Below are 25,768 nucleotides of genomic sequence, written 5' to 3'. Positions count from 1 at the left end.
AGCGAAGTGATGTGAAAGGCTACAAGAACAGCCTTTGTGAGCCCTTGGGTGCTTTTTCTGGGTCATGACATGTTTGTGGTGAACGTCTTTATGCAGGAAAACAGCGTGAGGCAGGATGTAAAAGTCTTTACTGTCCTATAATGTGTGCATGTGTGTGTGTGTGTGTGTGTGTGTGTGTTCGTGCGTGTGTGCATGCGTGCGTGTGACTCACTGTATGTCCCAGCACAGCCATACGGTGGAGAAGTGGCCCCACCCCAACTTCCTGATCACATGGTACCTCCCATTGAACAAATCCCCGATCTTCACCGGATGGTACCCTCCTGAGGGAGATAACGAGAGGGCGGCAGATGATGAAGGTTACAGGCGACCGCGAGAGATAACCAGGCAATGACATGAAATCCATTAGTGAGTAAGGAGCGGAGGGAGAGCGCCGGAGAGGGAGGGAGGTCAAACAGACAGAAAATGTGGCGGGAGAGAAGTGTTTTACAACTGCAATAAGAGGAAGCGGGAGGAAAGTACGGCGCAAACATGTCCAGCGGCGATATCTGCAGCATCAAGTGGAGCTGCGATAAAGGGACAAATGAAAAGAATTCTTGAACGCCCAATTTTAGACCTGGGAAACATCTGACTAAAAACAGCTGTGAGCGTCAGGGCTAAAACAGTTAGTTGAACAAAGGAAAATACACTCAGTTACTGGTTTATTAGATACGGCTTGGTAAAACTAATGCAGTCTCATACAAGTTCATGAAGCTTCTAATATTCAGTCTCGGCCGAAACTGTTTTCGAGAGGTGCTGATTCCAATTCATGGTAATGGGTTGGACATAATATTAGAAACAACTCTAAGGAGATGCAGCATATCTCAACAGCACAACAAACCGCAGCCTCCATAATGATCATAAATGTGTTGAACCAGCACCTCTCGAAAACGGTTTCAGTAGTGCATGACTGTATTAGACCGCATTAGTTTTAGGTAGGTGTAGCTAATAAACTCACAATTGATAATCAGTTAATTAAGTGAGTATTTCCTAAAGTGAAAATGAAAAATATTTGCTGGTTCCAGCCTATAAAAATATCACGATTTGCTGATTTTTTTGGGGTTTTTTTTCCCCCGTGACATTTCCTAGGTAAAACAATGAATCCAGAAAATGATTGCCATATGAATTGATAATGAAAACAATCGTTTGTTGCATCCCTCGTGAATGCTGAGCTGCTGTTTTTTTTTTTTTTTTTTTTGGTGTTGAACAAATATGACTTGTGTGTAATAAATGTGAACAATACAGCACTGCACATGTCTAGCAGGTGAGACCCCACAGGAAATTCAGCTCCTATCCCAGGTTAAAAATCGGCTGTATCCCCAACTGTACATGTGTTTCACATGCTGCCACTTTTATACATACTGTGCCTCTGTCCTGGAGTGTCAGAAACACTAATATAGTATATTATATTGATAAGCTTTCGACCCTACAGTATAGCTTTTCTTAAGCCATTAATCATCCGTTACAACTCAGCCTTGACAAATTAAACATTGTTCAAAAGCACAAAGCCTCATGACTCTATCTAGCCAAAGAGATCTTGATCGCAATGAGATTACGTGAGGAAGCAGTGCTATTTGATTCTATTAGTGTAAACCATTTCAAGACCCCAATATCACTGTGACGACAGTTGCTTATTTTGTAACAGGATACAGCATACAAGACTAAACAGTGTGAGGGACAATTAGGGAAGAAAGTACATTTTTACCATGCTCATACGTCTGTAAGGTTCATTATCACTCAGACTAACTCTGACCTTATGGTAGTAAACGTCCTAAAAGTTACGTTTCAACGGAGACCAGGATCATGATCGTAATCAAATAGATTGAGGAGAGTAACCATTTCGTTTTGTGTATGTCATTGTTGGGCTTGTGCGACAAAAAAAACAGCACTAAATATTAGTCAGCATACTGTAAGCTCACATCATGCCACTTTATGTATACGGTACATAAAATTCACACTGTAGCCATGGGAATGCCCAATGTGTGTTTCTACCTCATGTAAAATGCTGTGAATTCACAGAATCACTTTGTTATTAAGTCAATATCTCTCTTATTACTTCGCACATGTTAAAAATATTTGGATCATGCTGCATACAGTACACTACACGTTGGCACTTTCATTTTTATGCATTCTTGTATATGTATGTACTGTATTACGCTTATTTCTAATGCTTTTTCTTGAAATCAGTGTCTATATAAGCAGCACTGACTAGTTCCACTCACTGAAGTACACAAGGACCACCATTTCAGTGATGCTGGGCTACAGTATATCGCCACTCTTATCACATAGGACACCAAATGTATACTCACTGAACTAAAAAAAAAAAAATTTCTGTAATGGTTTGTAATGCTTCAACCTGGAGCCGAATATAATTAGCTAAATCAGACATCCAAATCCTCTTTGTTCTTGCTGCACTGACACTACTAGCTGGCAGAGAGAGAGGTCTAGCTTGCCAGGGTTACACTGTAGGTAGGTGTATTTTGTTGAACACCAACCTGGTAAATTGTGTAGTTTCAAGTAAAACCAAGGGCACGCAGGCCAAGATTCACACACAGAAAACTACAAAGACTGCTACTACTACCGCTACTAAATGCTCTTCTGCGTACTTACAAAGTGCATTGTAGGGTTTTTAAAGTTCATAAAATGGTCAGAAATAAATAAACGAGCTAACAAATAAACGACTTTATAAAGATAATCTTAAAAATTACGTCTGTTTTTAACAGAAAGCTCATGAAAAGGAGAAAATAACATAATCACATAACAGTGATTTGACATAATGCGAGATAGGCCTATATATATAGCTTTTAATTGAAACAAATCATGTACATCATGTTATATTTAGACTGATTGAAATAATTTAAAACATGCTGCACTATTTTCTTTTCTTTTTTTCATTTTTGAAGCTGTGCTGTAAGAACCTCGTAGCACACAGTGCAGTCTTTGGCACCCTGAGCCTCTGCAGGAAACTAGACTGCTGCTCCTTTCTGGAAACAGCCAAACAACCTTGAAATTCTGGTGTCACAACCACTGAGCGTCTCACACTGGCGGCTTGAACGACACTGCTGCAAATCCCATCAGGACGGAGGGAGGAAGAGCAGAAAATACAGACAGAGACCGAGAGGGGAGATAGGACGGCCATTGTTGAGCTCTTGACGGCAGATGTAGAGAGTGGAAGTAATGGGCCGTGCCAGACTGAATTCAGTGTACGTGGTCTGTCTGTTTGTGTGCCGCTCTGACCTTTGCAGTAGTCTGCGGGGTCCTCCTGCTCCTCATCGTCGGAGCCCAGGATCTCCTCCTCTGGCTCCGGAGGCCCTGCCGGCTCAGGGGGAGGCGGAGGGGGCGGCGGGGGAGGAGGGGCACTCACTGGGGCTTTCTGCTGGGTCTCAGGCCTGTAGACACAGCAGTGGGATGAAAGTCAGGTAACCATTCAGGTAACTTTTAACTGGAAATCCCTGCGTGAACAGTTACCTTTCAGATATTTTATTATTTCTAGCTGTGAGTAACAGCGAGTGCAACTGTAGACTGAGTTTTAGGAGCAGATGACTAATATCACAATAATAACTTGTGATATTTCCCTATATATAAATGTCTGTTCTTCAAGTCTGCGCTGGTGCCTGGTATCGTTAACAGTGATTCGTCCAGTAATGGGTTCGTTAATAGCTTTTACATTTTCTGTTCTGAAGACATTGTCTCAGACAGGTCTTTTCTGCAGAGAAAAAAAAAAAAGGCTTAGTAAGCAACGTACTGTATATCTGTGTTTAGAATAAATAAAAGATGAACAACAGTTGGCATGACCATCAACAGCTTGTGTTGCTGAACAAATAAAGAATAACATACATTCTAGAGAAACCCATATTTAAGCAGCTTAAAGTCCAAAAAGAGGGACAAACTCAGAGGTCCTCTGCACATGAAAGGAATAAAAATGAAGAGGCACACCAATAAAGGCCGGCTGACTGATATTTGTTCAAGCATCTTCTGCAAGAGGAAGACCAAGCCCCCTCCCAGAACACGCTTAAATAAATACTGTATCTATTAGTTTTAGGTTGGACTGCAACTGATTTTGTTTTGTTCTGTGTACAACAAGCCCCTTCAAGCCAACAATTCATGTCTAAAAAGTGCAGTGTGTAAGATTTTACCAAAAACAAACAAAAACAAGAAGGATCTTGCTACTTCCACAACCACTTCTGTAGAGTCAAACCGAAACATCATGGATATCCCTGCGTTCCCTGTAGTGTTTCTTTTCGAAAATAAGCAAAAACACAAGAGAGGTCTTCTTCCTGATCACAACTAGGCATAGTAACATTAACGGCAAAATTAAAACTGTCCTAACCCTGAATTAAATGGAGTCCTAAACATAACTGCAATTATGAAACAGTCAGGTTAACCGATCCACACCTACTCCTCACCCGCAGGAAAATGGAAAATGGCTACCATCCAAAATCAGACCAAAAAAAAAAAATCAACTTCTTTCAATCCTGGAAAAATGTAGTGCAAAGTAAAAACAATAGCGATCTTGACTGCGGTATGCGAGCAGGTATTCCTAAAATGTTCAACGTGATTAATGACATAGTAATAAACAGAATATCTAGAATGATAGATAGATGCACAGATTAGACTCGACCAGCTTCTCAGGGTTCATCCCAATCGTCAGCCTTGTTCCACTTCCTTGCCCTTCTCTAAAATGGAGCTGAGCCCATGAGAGGGAAAGCATTAAATGGGCTGCAGAGCACAGGCTGCCTCTTTCTTCAGGCCTGGCTACGTTTTGAGAATTTAGCTGGCGCTCTTATCTGGGGTGACTTACGATGACTGATCAGGCAGGGCATTCAGCGTTTGGCTTCAGGACGCCGCCATGGCACACATGGCTATTTGTGGAGATTTTTGGGAGCAGGTCTGTAACGTTTCTGTTTTGGAGCGGATCCTGGCAAACCTCTACGCCATTCCTAGTACCACTGTGCTGCTTGGCGCTTTAGATATATTGTGTTAATATTCCCTGAAACTCAACACACTGCGACTTAAGAAAGCACATGCAAATAGACGCAAACAAACACATGTTCGACGTTTAGGGGGGAAAAAAAGAGAAAGAAAAAAATGGGCAAATTGAGGAACACATTGACAGACTTGGCAACACGTACAGTATGCGGCATAATAAAACACGCTGCAAACACAGCCAACACAACCAAGTGAAGAAACTCCCTGAAGTTCACTACCTGTCAGTGGTTCTGGAAAATGAGGTGACGATTTAAGTTTATTTCATTTTTAACATTTTGCTTTTGATGATTTCCATGTCATTGCAGATATCTGCTGAACCTCCGAGGTACAGTATGCTCGTGTGGATGTGTACATCAGTTTTTAGTGTCCCCTAGAAACTTGTTTGGTAACTTAAGTCAGTTTTTGTTTGGTGCAACTTCATGATTTGTTGTGCACTGGGCTATCAGGGCCACCGTACATTCTAGTTCACAAGTCACTGTACCATGTATATAAGCTACCTCAGTGTGGACGTCACAAGGCAACGTACAACAAATTCTTTCACATTTATTTATTTTTTTGGAAAACAAGCACAAGTACAAGTACTTTGACTCGAGGATATTTTCACAGTTATATTATCTCTATTCTATCAGCTGAGTTACCTCATCTCAAGCCGGTAATATAGGGACTCAGTGTTCTTTAAAACAGCATGTGATGTGCGAATGGTGATGAGGAGAATAAAGCTCTCACGTTCATTCATAAGGAAAGAGGCTTACATTTTCAATCGATCGAACAATTCTATAAAATGACTCAATCTAGTCTCCACCTTAAGAGAACTGGCTGTTTCTGCTGCGTATGTATCCGTAAGACTGAATTAGACAAGTCCCCATGAAAGCTGAGCCTTAGAGAGCCTGACAAACACTTCTTATTCAGCATCACCTCACAGTACCAGCAACATGATCAAATGCTAAATTAAGACAGAACAAAACAAACAAACAAAAAACACGCACAAACACACAAAGCCAGCGCTTGTGAGCTTTTATTTAATTGTGGTCACAGGCGCAGACACATGATGGAGGCTCTTGGTGTGTTCCCATGGCAACTGCAGAGAAGGGGGGCGCAGAAAATCCGGGACACAAAGCGTTAACGTGGTGGCAAGGCCAACACACACACACACACAGACACATAACAGCAAAGGTTCTGCCAATGCAGCAGCTAAAGACAGAGGATAACTTGGCATTGAGATTTCATTGCTATTCTACAATTTGAGCACACGCACACGCACACACAAACACACAGGCAGTACAGCGCTGTGTCCTTGCGGTGGGATGCTGCTTCTTTACCAAAGCAGTCACGTAGGGTGTCATTCATCACGTTTATAAGCTCGGTGCTTTTATACGGCTCATCTTGCCATTGGCTGTACAAACACGTAGCCCCCCCCCATCATTTTCTGGACCTGAGCCGAGCAGCAGAAACATTAAGATAGCAAAGACGCCACAGTCTGAAAGACGGAGAGACGGTGACAGAATTAAGAGGAATCAAGTGGGCGAACAGACAAAACAGAAAGCAAGAGGTAGAGAGGAAGAGAAACAAGGCAGTGGAAGATTCAGAATCAGAGACATGGGCACGAAAAAAGACAGAAAAAGGAAATCAGATGTAGCGGGAAATGTAAGTAGACGACACCAGCGGCCAAAGAGAGAGGCATAAACAGAAAAGTCAGAAAGACAGAAAAATTATACAGGCGTAAACTGAGAGATACACTGATATTGAGAGACATACAAAAAAGAAAGCGTTCAGTGGACAGAAAGAAAGAGAGAGAGAAAAACACTGCGGACAGAAAGAGAGAGACAAACACAGGCAGAAACAGAGTAGTAGGCTGATAGGCAGAGAGACCAGTCCGAACAAAACAGAGACAAGCCGAGAAAAACAAAGACGGCAGACAGAAAAAAAAAGAAAAAAAACAGAAAGAGAGAAAGAAGCTGCCCAGAAGAGAGACAGGTAGGAAAAAAAAATAACAGAATGAACACAGTCAGGGAGGAAAACAAACAAAACAAAGAGCACGAAAACAAGATTTGCCTCATCTTAAATCTCTATACATTCGATGCACACAAAACTGCATGTGGGAAGATGCTTTTAATCAACATAAATCAATCCGCACCATTCCACCTTAAATTACACTGAAAAACAGGTGGAGGTGGAGAGAGGATTAGTGCTGAGCAAGTGGAAATCGCCAGCATTAACAAACAGGAGGCTGAAAATCCCGAGAACATCCCCGAGAACCAAAACACAACACTGAGGTACCATTAGAAATTCAGATTTCTTTGGCGGTGGTGATTTGTTTTTCCTTATTTTGTTTGCATAAAGCCCTGCATGGATCCAGAGAGTAATTTATGGATTATGTTATTTATACTTAAAATGTGCCAGCGAGGACCAACGATACAGTATCCGGGGTTTCATTCTAAACCAATCAGCAATGGTTAATTCATCCCTCTGGTCAAAGGCGTACTAATCGATTTTCCTCCACTAATTGGCACTAATTTGCACACTAGGAGCAGCATTTTCCTCCTCAAGCAGAAGGTGAACTTCTACTACCTCTCCTTTCGTAGCTGCCCTATTTTTATTCGTCGTCATTTTTGTTTTTGTGGGGTTTTTTTTTTTACAGATTACAAACTATTTTGTCTACCGGTATACCATGATTTTTATGCCTATACCAAAAAACTGTATGAAAATCTTCACTTGTATGCAATACTTTGTTTTGTAAGATAAAAAAAGAAATGTATTTTTGTAAATAAATATGATGCATAGAAATTGAGTTGGCTGTTCGTATATACCAAATTTAAACTTGCCATTTACTTACAGAAAGATGAGGAAAAATCCCTCTATCAGGATAAACTTCAGGGTAATGAAATTTTCTTTCTTCTGCTATTCAGTGTACAATTCAATTGATGTTTTTCAAATAGATATGCTTTTTTGAAAGTATATATAAGCACATATAATATTATGAATGATGTCTCATCTACTGTTCTTATATATCTTTTACCAGAGGATGCATGTTAAAATTCTGTTGATGTTTAACAATAGCGATGTCTTTCGTAATCTCATGTGCTGTGAGCCAATGTTTGGCATGGCATGAAAATAAAAAACAAATTAATTAACTAACTTTATCTAAAATGCTGAGGCACAAGTGGACTAGAAAGGCCACAATCACAACAAAAGGTACGAAATACGCAGCCTGATAGTCATTCTCTGTCTTGCTACTCATAGAAATTACAGAATGTTTGTACTGCAAGAGATATTTTTAAAATCCAGTTTCACACAAATTTTTGCATGACTTTTAAAATCTAATGTTAATGTGTTTAAATAGCTAAAATACCTCTTCTTATTGAAAAATAAAGAGCAAAATCACAAGCTACACAATATTAGGCAATATCAGTCTTTTCATTTCCTTTTATTTTTGCGCGTGTGTGTGTACTGTAGCACGGTTAAGGTTCACAAGCAGGCAGGCGGACCAGCCACCGGCGGGACAAATTTAGCCGAGCACTGACTTTGGGTGGGTTTGATGGAAGAGCTGTGCTGATTATCAGGATGGAATAAACACTGTCATAGTTCAGGTTGACAAGTGCGAGTGTGTGTGTGTGTGTGTGTGTGTGTGTGGTCACCTTGCCTCAGGGCAGTGTGGGAGAAGCAAATATATTTTGTTCTGTTCATGTAAAACAAGCTGAGTGTGTGTTGGTGTCGCTGAGCTTACACAGTAATGAAAGATTAAAATAGGTGCATTAAGTGCGCTTTTTTCACGCACACAATATATCGGTAAAACACTATTTTGGAACTGGTGGCGCTGTAACATGACATGTGACTGTGGAGCACAGGTAGAGACAGGAGTCTTTCAGCTGACAACGTTGCACTGTGGTCGTAAATAACTGCTGAATGTGCCTCGCATCCTTCAGCATCCTGTTATGTGTACGGACATGCCCAGATCGCGTCTCGCATCCTAGCCCAAGTGTGTGCACGGATCAGAACACACACGCTGCACGGCCTTTCCACCTAACAATGGCATCTGTGGCACCACTGTTAAATATTTCCCGTGTCCAGAATGGTTTATCTGAAAATTAGCATACGTGAACTGCTAAAGAAGACATTTTTCTTCTCACACACACACACACACAACTGCCCATGTACAGTACAATACGATTAGTTCAACCTTTTTGCAGCGCTAAACCTATTTGACAGGTTTGTCTGCTAATCAGCTGAGGGCAATGTCTGAGCTCCATCACTCCCACCTGAAAACCAGTTCTGTCATGAAGCTCTTCTTCAGTGGAAACAATATTTTTACTGAGCGATTTGTACTAAGCCAGAAAACAAATGTAAAATCATTCCATTTCACAAAATCCAAAGGGAGGAGATGGAAACCGCTGAAGACTGGATTCCTAAGCGATCGTAAAACAGTTTTTCCGACCAGTAAATTCCTCATCAGGCCAAGCTGTGTCTGAACAGATGTGTTGCTGTAAAATTGCTGACTTGACGGGGCAGGACTGAAAATATCAGCAGTGTACAGGTAAAACAACTTCTAGATTTACCATCAAAACAAGCATTGATTTTGATATAAATACAGCTCTGTGTCCACAATTAGAAGAATCCGGTGTCAGCATGGCAAACAAAATGTCCAAGTCCTATAGGTTGATCTCTGGTTGATCATGAAGGGCTGTGGACAGCATCGTTATCCTGCGCCTGTCAGCACACCCATGGCCCAACTGTCCCTGTAAAAATGAATCAAACCGAAGCAATTATGATGGGAGCAGAGGAGGAAGTCAGGTGACGTTGTTACGAGGCGACAGGGTCCGCCTAGGGAGCAGGGAGCAGGTTGGGTCGGATGGATGGGTTGACAAAACACGGAATAGTCAGTGCTGTTTCTTGTAACCATGACAGTTCTATAACCTTAACCATATGTTTATTATTGTAACCATGACAAAGAAGATCCTCCGACCTTAACGACTACTATTCATTTAAACCCAAACCACGATCTTTTCCTAAACCTAACCAAGTTGTTTTTGTGCCTAAACCCCACCAAACATTTACTATAGCACCGTCACATGGTAAAAGGGTTAGTTAGTTATTCTTCAACAGTGGTTTTTAACAGCTTATCTGGGGGCGCTAAGTCAAGAGACGCTGGGTCGCGTCAGCGGGTTGGGACAAATATGCCTACATATGGTTGTTTGGGTTGTGGGGGCTTGTTGGTATCAACATATTTCACTGGATAAGATTCTTTTGAGATGACGCTCAGTCAGTTTACTCTGATGAAGACAGTTTATGACAAAACATCAGCCGCTGCACCTGAATAAAAAGGCTCCAACTCCAACCGTACGCCTCAGACCTCATGACTGCGGATCCTGTTTCAATTTTTCAGTCTGCTGAGGCACCGCTTTGAACACGGAGATTCCCTCACCCTCAGGAAGAAAAAAAAAAAACGGTGTCTGCCCTTGCAAGTAAATGTTCAAGAATCCATCTCAAAAGTCTGCACTCCTTTTGTATTTGAACTGAGGGATTGTATTTATTGCCTCCCCATTTGGGAGGTTTGGGACAACCTCCACCTAAGGAAGCATTCTTATGATGCCTGGGTTACAGAATGTTTCTGCATCTTGCCTGCAAACAATATATTTTTTGCTTTTCACAGATAAAGATTAACTTCTTTTGAGGACTCTAGTCCATGCACATTTATGTTGGACTGTTTTGTTTTGGGGTTTCTTTTTTTGTTTTTTTTTTGCAGCCTGTGCGGTGAGTCCTCCATCTACAACAAATCAGTATCCGAACCACTTAAAAGAATTCCACGGTTGCTCACTTATTCCTGTTCACTCGTGAGGAATCTGAGGCATTTGCCTCATTTAATGACACGTATCTACAAGGCCAGAAAAAAAAAAAAGGTAGAGTAAAAGTTTTTTTTTTTTGATGACAAAATCAATGAAAAGATATCATGAGTTCAACATTCAGATTTTTACGGATGCCTTTTTGTAACTTTATCGTTGAACAATTTGTCAGTTTTATTCCTACTGTAGTACAACCAAAATACATGCAGTCTTGTAAATCATTTGTGGTGGACAGTAAGTAAGTACAGTTACTTCAGCACTGTACACCACTGTATAATTTACTTTACTGCTTTCCATGTTATGTGACCTTATACTCCTGCTCTACTACATTTAAGGGAGAAAAGTTGTACCTTTCACTCCACTACATTTATCTTGAATGATGACGTATTATTCTAGATTAAGTTATCTAACAGTAATCAGTAAAGTAGCTCAAATTAGCCCTACCCCACATTTGTTTTACATTAATGCCTCGATAATTATTACAATTACTTTCAGTATATTTTGACGGTAATACTTCCCTGGTATTCAAGTAAAAAAGGGAGTTTTATTAATTTATTTATCTATTTATTTCTACACAGCGGCATTCCTACTTGATCTGAGTACTTCTTCCATCACTGTAAAAAATACTTACAAAAAGTACATTATTTCTATGAACATAATCCTATGGAGGTAACAAGAATAAATGACTGGAATGCCTTTTTAACTCACTGACCCATTGCATATCTTTTCCACAATTTAACTCAAAACCAATTTTATTTTCTGTTCCCTGAGTCCTATAGACAACAGAGAGAAAAATAGTAACTGCAGTTTTCTATATTCTCCCCTGCCCTTTGATTGATTGGATCTAATAATTTCATCCACATGCCTTCAGAGACTCGACATCACTGATGTATCCTGCCGTTAATGACAAAGAAAGTCACAGAGCGTTGCCAACGCATCTCCGACCAGTGAGACACCGTGTAAAACAGCTGACCGCTCTCGAGTTCAAATTTGATGACTCATCCTTAAACATGACTCGTTATCACCAAGGTAACAGGTATTCCTTAGCAACAGGAGCATCATCCTCCACTCTCGACGCTAAGGCGTGGGATTCAGACTGCGGGCGTCCTTCAGCTCTGTTTTCATCCGTTCCAGCGGTGGCCGCTCTACCTCTGATTGATTCACCCTTAATCTTTCATTTGCTCCGTCTCTCCGCCTTGGCCCGTGTCGGCAGGACAGCTGACTCATTCTCGCCTCTCCGGCGGAGTACCTGTCTGTGTGGCGCATTGAGATCTCGCCGCTATTTTCAGGCAGCGGCCTGCCGTCACTGGCTGCACTGCCCCCACATAACCTCCAGTTGCACATCATGGCTCAGTAGGATCCTGTTTCATGCCACCGGCACTCAATTCAATACATTATCACAAGGTGCAATGCTAGATTCCCATTACTGTATACTGTACACTATGAATGTCCAAATGGCTACTGCTATAATGCTGAACTTCTATTTTGGCTACAGAGGGATTTTCACAGGTAAACACGGAGAATCGACAAGACGAGGCAACAGGCGAGATGCCCAGACATCAGCCCCGAGGCGCTATTTCATCAACTCTTCCCATGTCTGCTTCTGTTTTTTGTGGGGGGTTTTTTCTCCCAGTGCTTTAAAACAAGTGAGAAAAACAGAACCTTCCTTTACAAATAGAAGATATCCATTCTTGGATTTTAATCCATATTTTGTCCACTTTTGCACAGAGGCAGAAGGAATGCACACGGTAGGGGAGTCGTGAAAACCCCCACTTCACAAAAACTGGAGCAATTAGAATCCAGTTTATGAATTTTATCTCCTTCATAACACATTCTTGTCATCCCTTAGTATTGATAGATATAAGCCCCCTCTTCTATTTTGTTTTAGCCTCTTTAAAATTAAGATCGGGCCATCTTTTCTTTTGGTCATGACACCGCTGCACTCATGCAGGTAACTGCTAACATCTCAGAATGAGGCAACATTGCTTACTGATAGGTCCAACAAGGCAACGGGCACGGGCAGTCAGACAATCATACAGGTGGCCTCTAAACCAAACTACCTCTAAGCTACTGTACCAGAAAGTTTGCAGGAGTGTTTTTTTCCACAGTTTCAAGCTTTCGTAGCAACACAGGCGAAATATTGAATTAATCTGATTAACTTAAAATGTCAACACTGTGTAAACCAAATGGATGCCTGCGCTCTGCTTAATTGAAGCATTTGATACTGACAGTCTATAGTACTGTACTTAAAATACAATACAATACAATATAATATAATGAGAACAGTCTTACAAGTGGTGCAGCCTCTTGAGATAAATGTCTCTGTACTTGCAGTTTTTCCACCGCCAGTGTGGAGGACACTATTATCTCGTGCTGCGTGGAGCTTACTGTCACCTAGAGAGGCCAGGAGGTAGTGGAGGGGCTCTGTCCTTTGACTTCTCCAGAGCTTTCACTGCCATCCAGCTTGGCGAGAAGCTCACAATGATGCTGGTTTACCACAAAATGAGCCGCCTCCCATGTGGCGGTGATGTTGTGATCCGAAGCTGAACTGGAATATGGTGTACTGTATGTTAGGAATGTGTTGTGGATCTGTTGCCGCTGCCAAGTGTCCTCTAATAACTCCTCTATCACCAGATGCACCGAGGAGAGGTCTCAGAAAAACATTAACTAACCAGAGTAATAAGATTAACTCGGAACTCCAGCATGACTACGGAGCTAAAGGTCAATTTTCTCTTTACCATCAAGTGGCGTAGAGATTGAGGAATCTCACAGGTTCATCACGGCACAAAGTAGTCAGAAAGTATTAGCAGATACAGCTCATTGATTCATTATGCTGCACTTCCTCAGCTGCAGTTTCACAAAACTCGATTTCTTTTTCCATCTATATTTTCTACTTATTCTTCTTATTGAGATTCGTATTGCCTGTTTGCATCGATCCCTTGTTCCCTGAGCTGCTCTAACAACTGAGTTTCCTTCGCAGGGATCCTTAAAGCGACATCATCGCCAAGGCACTCCAGCTAGCTATGAGACACTACAAAATGCGCACAGTCCGACTTACTGTAATGAATCTATGCATTTTACAGCACTAAATGAGCATTTTTTTTTTTTTTTTAAACAGCCACACATCCTGTCGGGATGCCGTTACAAGAGACACTGAACTGCCCCCTCACTCACTGTGCTGTATGTCACTCTGGATAAATGCATTGACTGAATGGGTATAACTTGAAACGTAGACCATAATTTGGTTAGAACAATTACAATGGTGGTTGCGGTGTTTTGCGCAGTTCTCCACGTTTGAGCTAAATACTGCAGCTTCCAATAAATAAACACCGAATTGCATAAATAGTCCGACTCTGCCTTGTGCCACGGGGCTCAGGCCAAACCAATCTATAGTGGCTGAATTGACTGTTGCTGGAATTCCCCACAGGCATCCGAGGGCTACAAGACCACACATTACGCTGCATTGACTGAACTCTATAGTATATATACAGTACATGATAGATAGCGTACACTGTAACAAATGCAAACACACTCAGAGATCACAGGCAATTAAAGCTAATGAGCAAAATCTGTACAAATAGCGTAATGGTACTGCACTAAAATAAACTTGCAGCTGGCAGACACATCTGTGGCTGCATGGAAAACACTTGTGATACAACCAGTTGACTTGGAATAAAATTTGCATTGGAAAACAGGAACACTGCTCTGCATGGCTGGTGGCGTGGCATATGTGCGCCTGTGTACACATACACACACCCACACACACACACACACACACACACACACACACACACACACACACACACACACACACACTATGCCTTGAAGTAGTGGAATTCAAGTGACATGCCTGCAGATCCAGTAGGACAAGCACATTACTGTCTCCTAAACACTAAGACCAACATCCACAAACACACCAAACTACACATGCGCACCAGGATAACGGTGTTCATATTTCAGTTTTTGTGTGCGTCCACGTGTGTGTGTCCTGTGCCCTGTCATACAAAAATCCATTAGTCCCGGGTTCATGTTTTACTCAGCTCAGTATAGAAACATCTAACCACATATCTTACACACAGAGCCGGTGGGTGTCTGCTGTATATTTCATTGTGCAGTGCACTTTACACTCCGCTCTCCTCTCACTCTCTCTCCCTCTCTCTCTATAACGCACTCATTCACTGCATTCTTATACATTCCAACGACGTCAGCCGGCCACAAAGCCTGGTATTGTGGGGGTTACATCCGCCCCGACATTTGTTATAGTAAGCGAGAGCATCAGGAGAAGCCATGTGCATGTATGTATGCTAACTGAAACATACTGTAGGGTCACATTCGGTAAATACACAATGTGTAAGCACAGCGAAAGCCCGTGATGCTCCTGTCAAGCCCCTATTTCATTTATGATGTGATATAAGCGTGTCCATGACCTGTGGTGCTCTATACATATATACACAGTATGTTATTTAGTAATTTAATGGGGGGCAAACAAATCAGAAATGAGGCAACATGAAAATCATTAAGTATCATACCCTGATGTATTAACAAGCTATCATTACGTTTATTGTTTCCAGCATAAATGAGACAATTCATCTCGATAATGATTTAGAGCTCCAACGATTAGTCAATTACACCTATTACACCTACACCTATTTTGATCACTGATTAATCATGATAGTCATTTTTAAAGCAAAAAAATGCCAAACATCCAGCTTTTTTAAAAGGGTTCATTTGCTGCTTTACTTTGTAATATATGAGAGTAAGCTGAAAATATTTGGATTTTGGACTAATGGTCAAATAAAGCAGGCAATTTGAACACATCACCTTGGGCTGTGGAAAATTATATTGAGCATTTTCCACTATTTTCTCACACTGTGCTGTTTTATTCATCAATTAAATCGAGAAAACAATCGGCAGATTAATTGATAATGAAAATAGTCGTTAGTCGCAGCCCTACATAGCTTTTAGGTCATACTGCCCAGACATCTCTCCATCACAACAATCTAACCACCAGGTCCATTTAGTAGCTGTTGCGGGGCTTTGGACTGTATCGGACGATCTTTCTCAGAAGATGCAGTTTTTTCCAGTTGTGACTGAACAGCTCCTCCAGAGGAGCAACTGAATGGGCCTCGTAGTGAGATAGTTTTGTCAGCTACTGTTTAAAAAGGTCAGGGGCAGACTTTCAATCTAAAATTTTAAAGCTGACACAGCTGAGAATTCCTTAAGGTATGCTGAAAAAAAATTGTAAATTTTAAAGAACCACAGTTTCATGACAACCGGAGCACCTTCATCTGCTGAAGAAGGTCATGTGATACGACTAAGTGCCAGAAAAACTACTAAATGGACCTTGAGGTGAGACTGCTTTGTCAGCTGCCGAAGTCAAGAAAAAACGTTCAGCCGAAGTTCTCCATTTATGTTGTTTACATTATGGTTTCTCGGTTGATCCTGTTTGACACGTTGCCGAGCACGAAACCAGATGATGTTCAAGAGAAATGATACAAAATCTCAAGAAAACATTTTTCACAGCGGACATTGTAACGTCGTGGCGGGAGAGCAGAGGTGTAGTTAACAACATCAGTGACGGTGCATCGTTGGCTTATTGAGACGCCTAAATGGAACCGAGCCATCGCTAATGTAATTAATTACACCTGAGCTGTTCACACTGTGAGAAGTCAAATGTCTGCCTAATTCTGGCATAAAAAAATAGCAATTTTAAGTGGAAAATTGAAAAATTCCATTAACTTGTGTATGAGAATTAGGATTTAGCAGTCCCTTTTTATGACCTGTTTATTTCTAAATACTATGTACTTATTTTGTTAGGCCTGGCGATAAATGAAATATGTCTGCCAAGTTAAAATGCCTGCCTATTTAAAACCTGTCTGAAAACTTAACTTCTGCATGACACCATGTCAGCGCCAATGTCCGCTCTTACCCTGTTTTTCATAATCGATGCCAAGTTAAGAAAAAATACAGAGTAATGTGATGAATGTAGGATAAATTTATGTGGAGGTAAAGTGCCGCAATGGAGATTCCCTTTTCCTCCAGATTTACAGTGACGTCCTCTATTATCACCGTGACAGGTCATTATACTGTATATCCTTTTACATGAATCAGACTTCTACATGACTGCTTTACTTTATGGAAAAAAAACACCAGCAACATGAAATCCCGTGTATTAATCAGTGACATAATTTTATAATCGACTATGCTGCAATAATTAAAACCCTGCAAATACCTTGATGAGGCAGAAATTTCATGAGAAAAATGCATAAGCTGTTTTTTTCTCATAAAAGATATTGCAATCGGCCTAAATTTCACAGTCATTACAAACAACATTGAGGAATCGTGTAATTGCTGGTCTGAGACCGGCAATTATTAGCACTGCTGCTGCGGACTGCTCGCCACTCCACTGGGGCTTCAGTGATACAAAAGGCCCCATCTCGAGATAGGTAACAATAACCCTCCTGAAAAAGTATCATTGCGTTATGAGTTTTCAGACGCGGGCTCTAAATCATTTCTATTAATTGCTGCCAATCAAAGAGGATGTCACCGTTAATGAGATCTATGTATAACTGTGCCTCAGAACTACAGTAAGATATAATATAGGCCTGTCAGTCTGAGCAAGAGCAAAAATAGAGAGCTTTACATAGTTTAATGTGGACAGACATTTCCCCCGGTCCTTGTCCAGAACCAGATTCATGTTGTCACTGTCATTTCCCACAGATGGCTGAATAGCAGAGGCCTCCTCTGCTTTAAATTCCTCTTATTCTTCAGCTTAATCCCTGCAAAAGTGAACTGTATATAGGAGGACAAGAATCAAGGGGGTTTTATTTAAATGTCTCCTGTGATCTGTTTCAGGGATAGAGGTGTTTTGTCTCAATGAGAGTCGCACATCAACATCATGACCGAAAAATGACGTCTCATTAATAGCAGTGATCATTAACCACTGATAATTTCAGTTTCACTTAATCTGCCTACCAAGACCACGTTTTAAAATGTCTTCTTCTGTCCAATCAACAGTCTAAAACCCAATAATATTCACCTTAATATGATATAAAACAGAGAAAAGCAGAAAATTCCCACATTTTAGAAGTGAAATTAGAAAATGTTTTTACTAGATAAATGACCGAAATTATTCATTTATTATAAAAAAAGCTGGTCTAACTGGTACAAAACAGTAACGCTAAAACAACGTTACCACAGCCCTGAAGGAAGTGGTGGAAGAAAATCATTATTCAGGCCTGTCAATCCCGTCCCCCTTTGCCACCTTGCTCTTGCTGATTCTTTCCTCCTCTACATGAGTCTTGCAGAGGAGAAAATGGGGGCTATCCGGTTAAATGAAACGTCACGACGAACCACACACCATAGCACTGAAACGTAGCGTTACCAGCAGAGAACGAGAACTCACACCCTGTCTCGAACCTTGCCTGTTGGTCTCGTCAATCCAGCACCCCTTCCGCAGTTTGCTCCCCTATTTCTTTTTCTCCTTTCTCCCTCTACCTGTTTTGGAGGGCCCTGTGGCGCAGCCGGAGCACGCACAAAGCCAGACCCCATTTCTTCTGAGTGGCCAGACACGAGCTTAATTCCATAGGGCAGGAAACAAGGATGGATGGAGGAAGAGAGACGACACAGGAGCTCCCGCTCTCTGGTGTAGATTCGCGGATCCGGCAGTGGTGGGGCAAGACGAACCCAGCCTTGAATTCCATCAGAGGTCACGTGGGTCTGTGACACCCACCTGCTAAGGATCCTTCTCAATGCGTTTGGGGCGTATAAGCACTTAGGCACTAATGCACACACATGTACGACAGCATGGGCCCAGATGGATCTTTTTTATGAACAAAACAGCACAAACACACGCGCAACATGTCGCATGCAGATCAGAAATGCCACAACCCACAACGCATTAGCACCTCTCCATCCCCCTGACCATTAAAACAACCTTATTACTCAAAACACACTCTGAACACTCCGACAGGACATCCACTGTCAGTTAACCTTCCAGACAGTACTGTTCCCAAAAATACTTTATAATATGATTTGAATGTCAGCTCATTAGCATGCCAGTGAGTCTGGAGTCCAAGCTTCACTTTTTGCCGTTTGGACAGAGTAGAACTGGGGCCTCTAGTTTCAAGACAATGTGGTAGGAGCTGCCAGAAAGACCAGCGGTGTTATGTGCAAAGCCAGCTGTGAAAAGTGGAGCTAATTTAAAATAATGACTCGCATGGATTGTCCCTCAACCACCCAGATAGATCTTGGCTACAGATGTGTTGAACCTCACCTTAATTTAACAGAACTTCATCTGTACAAATTCAGTTTACTACTTCGATCCATCAGCTTTTGAAAACAAATATTTACCTAAAACCTCTGAGGAAAAATACTCTCTCCATCAACTTAATTTTCTGTGAACCTAAAATATAAGGAAATGTGTCTCTTAAGTTGTCTTAGTAATTCATTTTTATTAGGTGGCCAATTCCAGTTTTGTGCACATAAGCTAAAATGTAAAAGTCCTTGTTGATTATGCCTAAATATGACGTATTTCATGAAGGCAGCAGGAAATTAGAGCTGAAAAAGTTAGTCAATTATTTGATGAGTAGATCTGCAGAAAATTAATCAGCAACTATTTTGTTAATTGTTTTGATCATTTTCAAGAAAATTCACGCAAAAATTCCAACAATTTTCAGGTTTCAGCTTCTTAAATGGGAGAATTTGCTGCTTTTCTCTCTGTCTTTGGACATCAGCCTCTTAGTCCCAAACATATACACAAATATCTGAAGGCATCACTTTGGGCTCGGGGAATATTAGATGGGCTAGTTTTCACTATTTTATGACATGTTATGGTCTAAATGATCGTTTAACTGAAAAAATAATCTACTTCTAATCAATAATTAAAAATAATCATTACTTCCAGCCCTACAGGAGTTATGATGTATTATTCAGCAGTTGCAGTAGTTGGGAAAAGCTATCAACAAGTACTGTAACAACTATGATAAAGTACGATAAAATTCTAATGTCACTATAATTGTTTAATCTTCTGACTATTTTCATGACTAATCGATTACTTCGTTTTTGGCCAGTAATACTTCAGAAAGTTTCCAGGAGCCCAAGTTTACATATTCAAAATGCTTGTTTTGTTTGTTTTACAGTCCAACACCCTGAGGGATTTAGTTTACAATCAAAGATAACCAGGAAAACCAGCAAATGATTTGCATCCAATGCCAGACTCTCTCCAGAAAACAGGACACTGTTCATGACACACCCACATCAGGATCGCCACACACACCCAGCCCGGCAGTGTGTGCCAGCAGCAATGGGAAAACACACACGGATGTGGCCTGACTGGCCACTATTGCCAGTTTACTGTTGTCAGACTAGAGGCCCGGGTGTGAGCTGAGCGTGCGGAGTTGGCATATTGGAAGACTTTTATTAGTCCAGAGTTCAATGAACCCCACTCACTCAGGGCTGATGTGGGCCAACAAAAAAAAAAAAAAGGAAAAAAAAAAAACACCCTTTACTTGAAGAGGAACAACAGCTGAACAGTGTCCTCTGACACAACAGATGAATACTGTTCTCAGTTATGCAGCAGACAAGTGACTCAGTCCTACAGGGCATAAGGCGTTGATGAGGGGGTTATGTGCGCAAGTATGCACATGTTTGTTTGTGTGTTTGTGTGTGACCGTAGCAGACGACAAAAGGACAAAAGTGGTACCTTCAAATGCAAACACGGTATCTTTTCACACACACATGCGTATGCAAAGCCGCACAAACACATGGCTCCCCGCACACACAAACACAAACAGGACATTATCATTCCACCGCTTCAGCGCTGCAGCATCAGTACAGATTAGTCCCCCGGTGACCTAGCATTGCCCAACACACTGCACAAGTCTGCAGAGAGCCATCTATCTTCTCCCTCCATCTTCCCTCACTTTCCCTCCTCTCCTTCCCCTTCTACTTTTTATCTTTGTCTCTCTGAGACTCCCCAGCCGTCTCCATCAGCTCTCTCCCGAGGTTTCTGCTGTCCTTTCCTGTTCTTTGCTCTCTATGTCTCTATCTTTGTCTTTCTCTTTCTCTCTCTCTCTCCAGCATTCTTCCTTTGGCTTTATCATCTCTTTCCCATGGCTATCGTCGTACCACATTCCTCTGATTCTCCACCTAAAATCAAATTTTTCCTCCCTCTCTACCCCTTTTCCTCCATTTGTCTGTTTCTGCTGAGTGTAACTTACACGGTGTCATAGCAGTAGAGTCGACTCCAGAAAGACTAATACGCTGATGGCAGATAGCTTAAATAATGAGAGAGAAAGGCCCAAGCTGCATGCTAAATATCCATACTGCAGCAGAAGGCATTAAACAGTAAGATAGGAGAACCTCTTCAACAAGCTCCTGTTGCATAATGGGAATAAAGTCTGTTATTAGCATGGTTAGAATTGCCTATTGAGATGAATTAGTATCCCTAGGGGCACAGCTGGTGGCTAACAATAAGCCTATGCTAACAATGCAAAAATGCCATTTTATTGCTACGGGAAAGGCCAGTGCAAGAATTTTTCGGTTGCCAATAGGAAATATGCGTAGTAAATGAAATTGAGTGCAGCTCAAAACATAAATTTAAATTGGATCATAGTGTATTTGTTATGAATTACCAATCTTTAAGCTGCAATTTCAATGTTGCACAAATGATGGATGTTGTTCACATTTTTAATCAAGATTCATTTTGCAGCTTTGGTACCATGACTTCACAGCCACAATAAATGTGACCAATGCCGCCAGTAGTTGAAAAATGCTGCCTGAGATCTGGTTCCCACAGAGAAATTAAAAACCTCCCGGATGGAACCAACACCAGATAACAGAAGGCGGTACGGAGGTAAAAAAAAAAAAAAAAAAATAAGACAGCTAGATTAGAAGAGAGAATACAGAGAGAAAGAGGAGGAGATAGTGAAGAGATGAAAAGATAGAAAGGGGAAAGAGCAGCACATGAAAGACTGGAATGCTGTGTATGTAAACATGCAGAGTCAACAGGGACATGGAGCACTGGACACAAACACACAGTCTAAAGCAGAGGAAAACCAAATTGAAATGAAATGATAAGCATTCTTGCTGCTTCAAATGTGGATCTTTTTTGTACAAACAACATAATGGTAGTTGGAATTTGCTCAAAGCTTTTCCCAAAACCAACTGAATATTTTCAGAGTGAAATGGAGCGGTGCTGAGAATGGGAAAAACTGCTGTTACTTTACTAGTTAAAACAAATAAATGTGAAAGGGTTTGCGCTCTTCAATCCCAGGCTCTTCAAGAAGTCGGGTCACTGTAGTGTAGGTGCGTGTGGCCAAGGTAAACAGTACCAAATGCCCACACTCTGACAAAAAAAACTAGAAAGACTCTCTGCTGGCGATTCTATGACTGAGACATTCACTCTTTCTGTCACATTTTTAGCCATGCTAGCGACATAGCTCTGGGGATGGCAATGTCGGTCCACTGTCTGTCCACCAGTTTGGTCCAGACTGAAATATCTCCACAACTACTGGAAGGGTTGCCATGAAATTTCTTACCGACGTTCGTCTTCCACAGACGTTGAATGCTAACGACTTTTTGTGAAGCACCACCAGCAGGTCAAAGTGATCACTTATCCTGTGAAATATCGCAACATCTACTGGATGGATTGACACACATTCATGGTTCCCAGACAGTGTAGCCCAATGACTTTGGTGATCCCCTGATTTTTCCTCTAGCCCCACTACGAGGTTAGCATTTATAGTTTTGAATGAAATGTCTCGACAACTATTGAACTGATTGCCATGAAGCTTGGTACAAACGTCCATGTCCCCTTCAGAAGGAACTATACGGACTTTGTTGATCCTCAAACTTTTCATCTACTTTGGTTTATGACTGTCACTTCACTCATAAACCAAAGTAGATTTTTCATCCATTCTCATCTGCTGTTCATTTACTGATATCACTGCATGACCTTTGACCCCATACTACACTCGCTGATACCACAACCCTGCTCAGGCTCGGATCACATGAACCATTCCTTGGGGGCATCACCATGGCAATCGCCTTCGACGCATCACTCGTGAGGTGTGTTGTTCCTGGCTGCTGGATGTTTGACTCAGTGATTCCTAATACTGATTAACCACATAGGATTTCACTGAGCAGGGTGGAAATTCCCAGCGTTATACTCTGGTGACAGAGTGACAAAGTTGTGCTATGCAGTCACGTTACACTTGTTCACAAGGCTGCGAGATTTCAGGCCAGCTTTCGCACACACTTTTTCATTCACCATTGCTACACCACCAAAAGTCCTCAGAGGGATAAAAGGGATGGGGACATGCATGAGGATGTCTCATTCTGGAGCCCAAACAAAAGAAAAAAAGAGGAATCTGGAAAGAAAGTAAAGCAAATATATGTTGTCATAAGACATGACAATAGCTTCATGAGCTATTGTCATGTCGTGGCATGACTGGGGCCGCTCATGTCTGTGCATGTGTTTGTGTGCCCGGTGTGTGTCTGCGGCGATGTGGGTCGGACACGAGAAGATGGTGGAGGCCATATAGGCCAGTCGAAGCTGCATATACTGTGTGACTGTGACGGCTGCTGGATGTGACGTTGTCTGCTGCATCGGCCTGGCTTACTGACCGACTGGACACATTCCAACACTTCATGCTGCATCCTCTGCTGCTCTCTGTCCTATTCTTTTCTCCTCCCTTTGCTGTGGCTTGGTGATTATTAAAATTGAGGGGCAACTAATGATTATTTTCATTGTCAATTAATCTGTAGATTATTTTCTTGATTAATTGATTAATTGTTGTGTTTATATCAGAAAATGGTTAAAAATGTCCATGATTTACTTTTGACTGCTGGTCTGACAAAACAAGACATTAGTAGACACCGCCTTGAACACTCAACAACTGTGATGGACATTATTTTCCACCTCATTTTGACATTTCAGGGGCCAAAGAATCAAAAAATAATCATCAGATTAATCAAGAATAAAAAAAATAATGATGTGGAGATTTGGTTTCATTTAATAGAGCAGTTAGTCATGCTTAAGGAGACCAAAGGGAGGCAGGAGGGAGTTTTTGAATATATTCAGTAACTTGTGTTTCCACTGGTGTCAACACATGAAAGAGGAGATGAGATGGAAATTTTTAGGTACTGTTGGTAATGGCTGTGTGTAAGTGTATATGTATGTGTACGTGGTGTCTACGTGGCTTATTCTAATCTCTCATTTCTATCATCAGTTCACCATTCTGGTTCTTGCGTATGCTTCTACCTTCTACACTTTCACTTTCTCTACCTTATTTTATCTCCCTCCCTCATTTCTTCCACCTTTTCTGTCCTTCTCTTCCCCTTGCTCCTCATCCTCTATTCTTCCTTTTCTCTGTCCGTGGAGAGTTCCAGTAAAAGTTCATAGGTGAAAATCATGCATCAACCAATCGCACTTACATGTTACAGATGCACGCTCACACACACACACACACACACACACACACACACACACACACACACACACACACACACACACACACACACACACACACACACACAGACACAGAACCGCAAGCACGCACATACAACGCTGGAATCATGTACAAGGATCACATATTAATTCAAGACATTAAACCCACCTGTCATCTTTTGCTCAAGATAATCATATAATTTTGGTGTCTGCTACATCCACAGTTTGAAGTGGATGTGGCAGTTTCAACAGCTCACCTAAGCACTACGTTCGTTTAAGCACACACACAGCCATAGCTTGACAGAACACACACCGACTGGAGGTTAGATAATCAGCATCAAAGCCAGAGAGGTTTACCCAACACATCTCAGTGCTCCTGCTTCTCAACAGCTACAAGTCAGCTTTGCCACAAAGCCTGTAAACTCTTGACCTTCGGGCATTTATGTATTCAACTTTTGTTAAATCCTTAAAGAAAGTCTCTTCAAACGACATAAGCCCTCCACCCGGCAGCATCAGTTATCACCTGAACCGACGTGCCGTCACGCCGCAGAAAGAAGCTTTAAGCTGCTCACACGCAACAAGGATGTCAAAACACTTACGTACCCTTTATGCAAACATACAAACACGTCGCTCCTTGCCCTCCATCCATCTCCATCTCCGCCATGCCTCAAGTGCCAAGTTACACAACAGGGATCATCTTCCTAATGTATGTGCTCCAAGAGAAATTTCTCACAGTGCTGCCTCTTTCTCATTTCAGGCCCAACTCGTCCATCCCTCTGGTTAAGCACACATAAGTTATCCAATCCACTGTGCCTTATTGTTGCCAAACTCGTTAATGCACATCCCAAATGATGCACTCCAAAGCTGTGTGTGTGTATGTGTGTGTATGTGTGTATGCGTATGTGCGTGGCGCCTGAGGCCCAGATTATGTTGCAGACAGAAACATTGCGCTGATAGGTCCCAAAATGCAGGTTCAATACAGATTCTGGAGTCCAATCCACACTCAAATATAAACCACTAATAAACTAAAAAATAGGTCCAACTTCTAAATAAGTGTCCTGCTGCTTTATGTGCAAACGAACAAATAATGTCTAGGTTAGTTAATATGATCTGTTATCTGTATTAGGAATGAAACTAATTATTATTAACATTACCAATAAATTTAACAATTTTTTTGATTGAATAATTAGGAAATATCCAAAAAATGCCCATCACAAGAGCCTGAGGGGACATCTTCAAGTCGCTTGCTTTGTCCGACCAACATCCCAAAAACAAATAACCGAAGTTTAAACTAGAAGGGCGCTCAGTAGAGCGCATCCCTCCACCAAGGCCAAAGTCAAACAACATACACCAGAGAAAAAAATTGAAAATTAATTGTAGATGATCCGGATCTGCCCTCAGTCTTCATCTCTCCATTAGGTTCAGAGCAAATTGGTTCGGTGCTTTTTGCATAATC

General features: G+C 41.5%; 1 protein-coding gene across 5 annotated transcripts in view; it reads right to left on the bottom strand.

Annotated features, from left to right (window-relative positions):
- Positions 1 to 25,768, bottom strand: part of srpk2 (SRSF protein kinase 2) — a 71,880-nt gene that overhangs the window by 19,607 nt on the left and 26,505 nt on the right. For all 5 annotated transcript variants that reach the window (XR_005707963.1, XM_040133149.1, XM_040133151.1 and 2 more), the window contains 2 exons: positions 3,274 to 3,425; positions 212 to 320 (listed from right to left, as the gene is read on the bottom strand). Coding sequence is in view for 4 of the 5 variants with exons in the window: in XM_040133149.1 (XP_039989083.1) it covers positions 212 to 320; positions 3,274 to 3,425 (261 nt within the window). In the remaining variant the exon portion in view is untranslated. The remainder of the gene's footprint in view (positions 1 to 211; positions 321 to 3,273; positions 3,426 to 25,768) is intronic.

The sequence above is a fragment of the Xiphias gladius genome, chromosome 8 (genome assembly GCF_016859285.1).
Source record: "Xiphias gladius isolate SHS-SW01 ecotype Sanya breed wild chromosome 8, ASM1685928v1, whole genome shotgun sequence".
NCBI classification, from domain to species: Eukaryota; Metazoa; Chordata; class Actinopteri; order Istiophoriformes; family Xiphiidae; genus Xiphias; species Xiphias gladius.
Note: the sequence above shows the minus strand (reverse complement) of the source record. Positions and strands in the feature narration are given on the sequence as shown.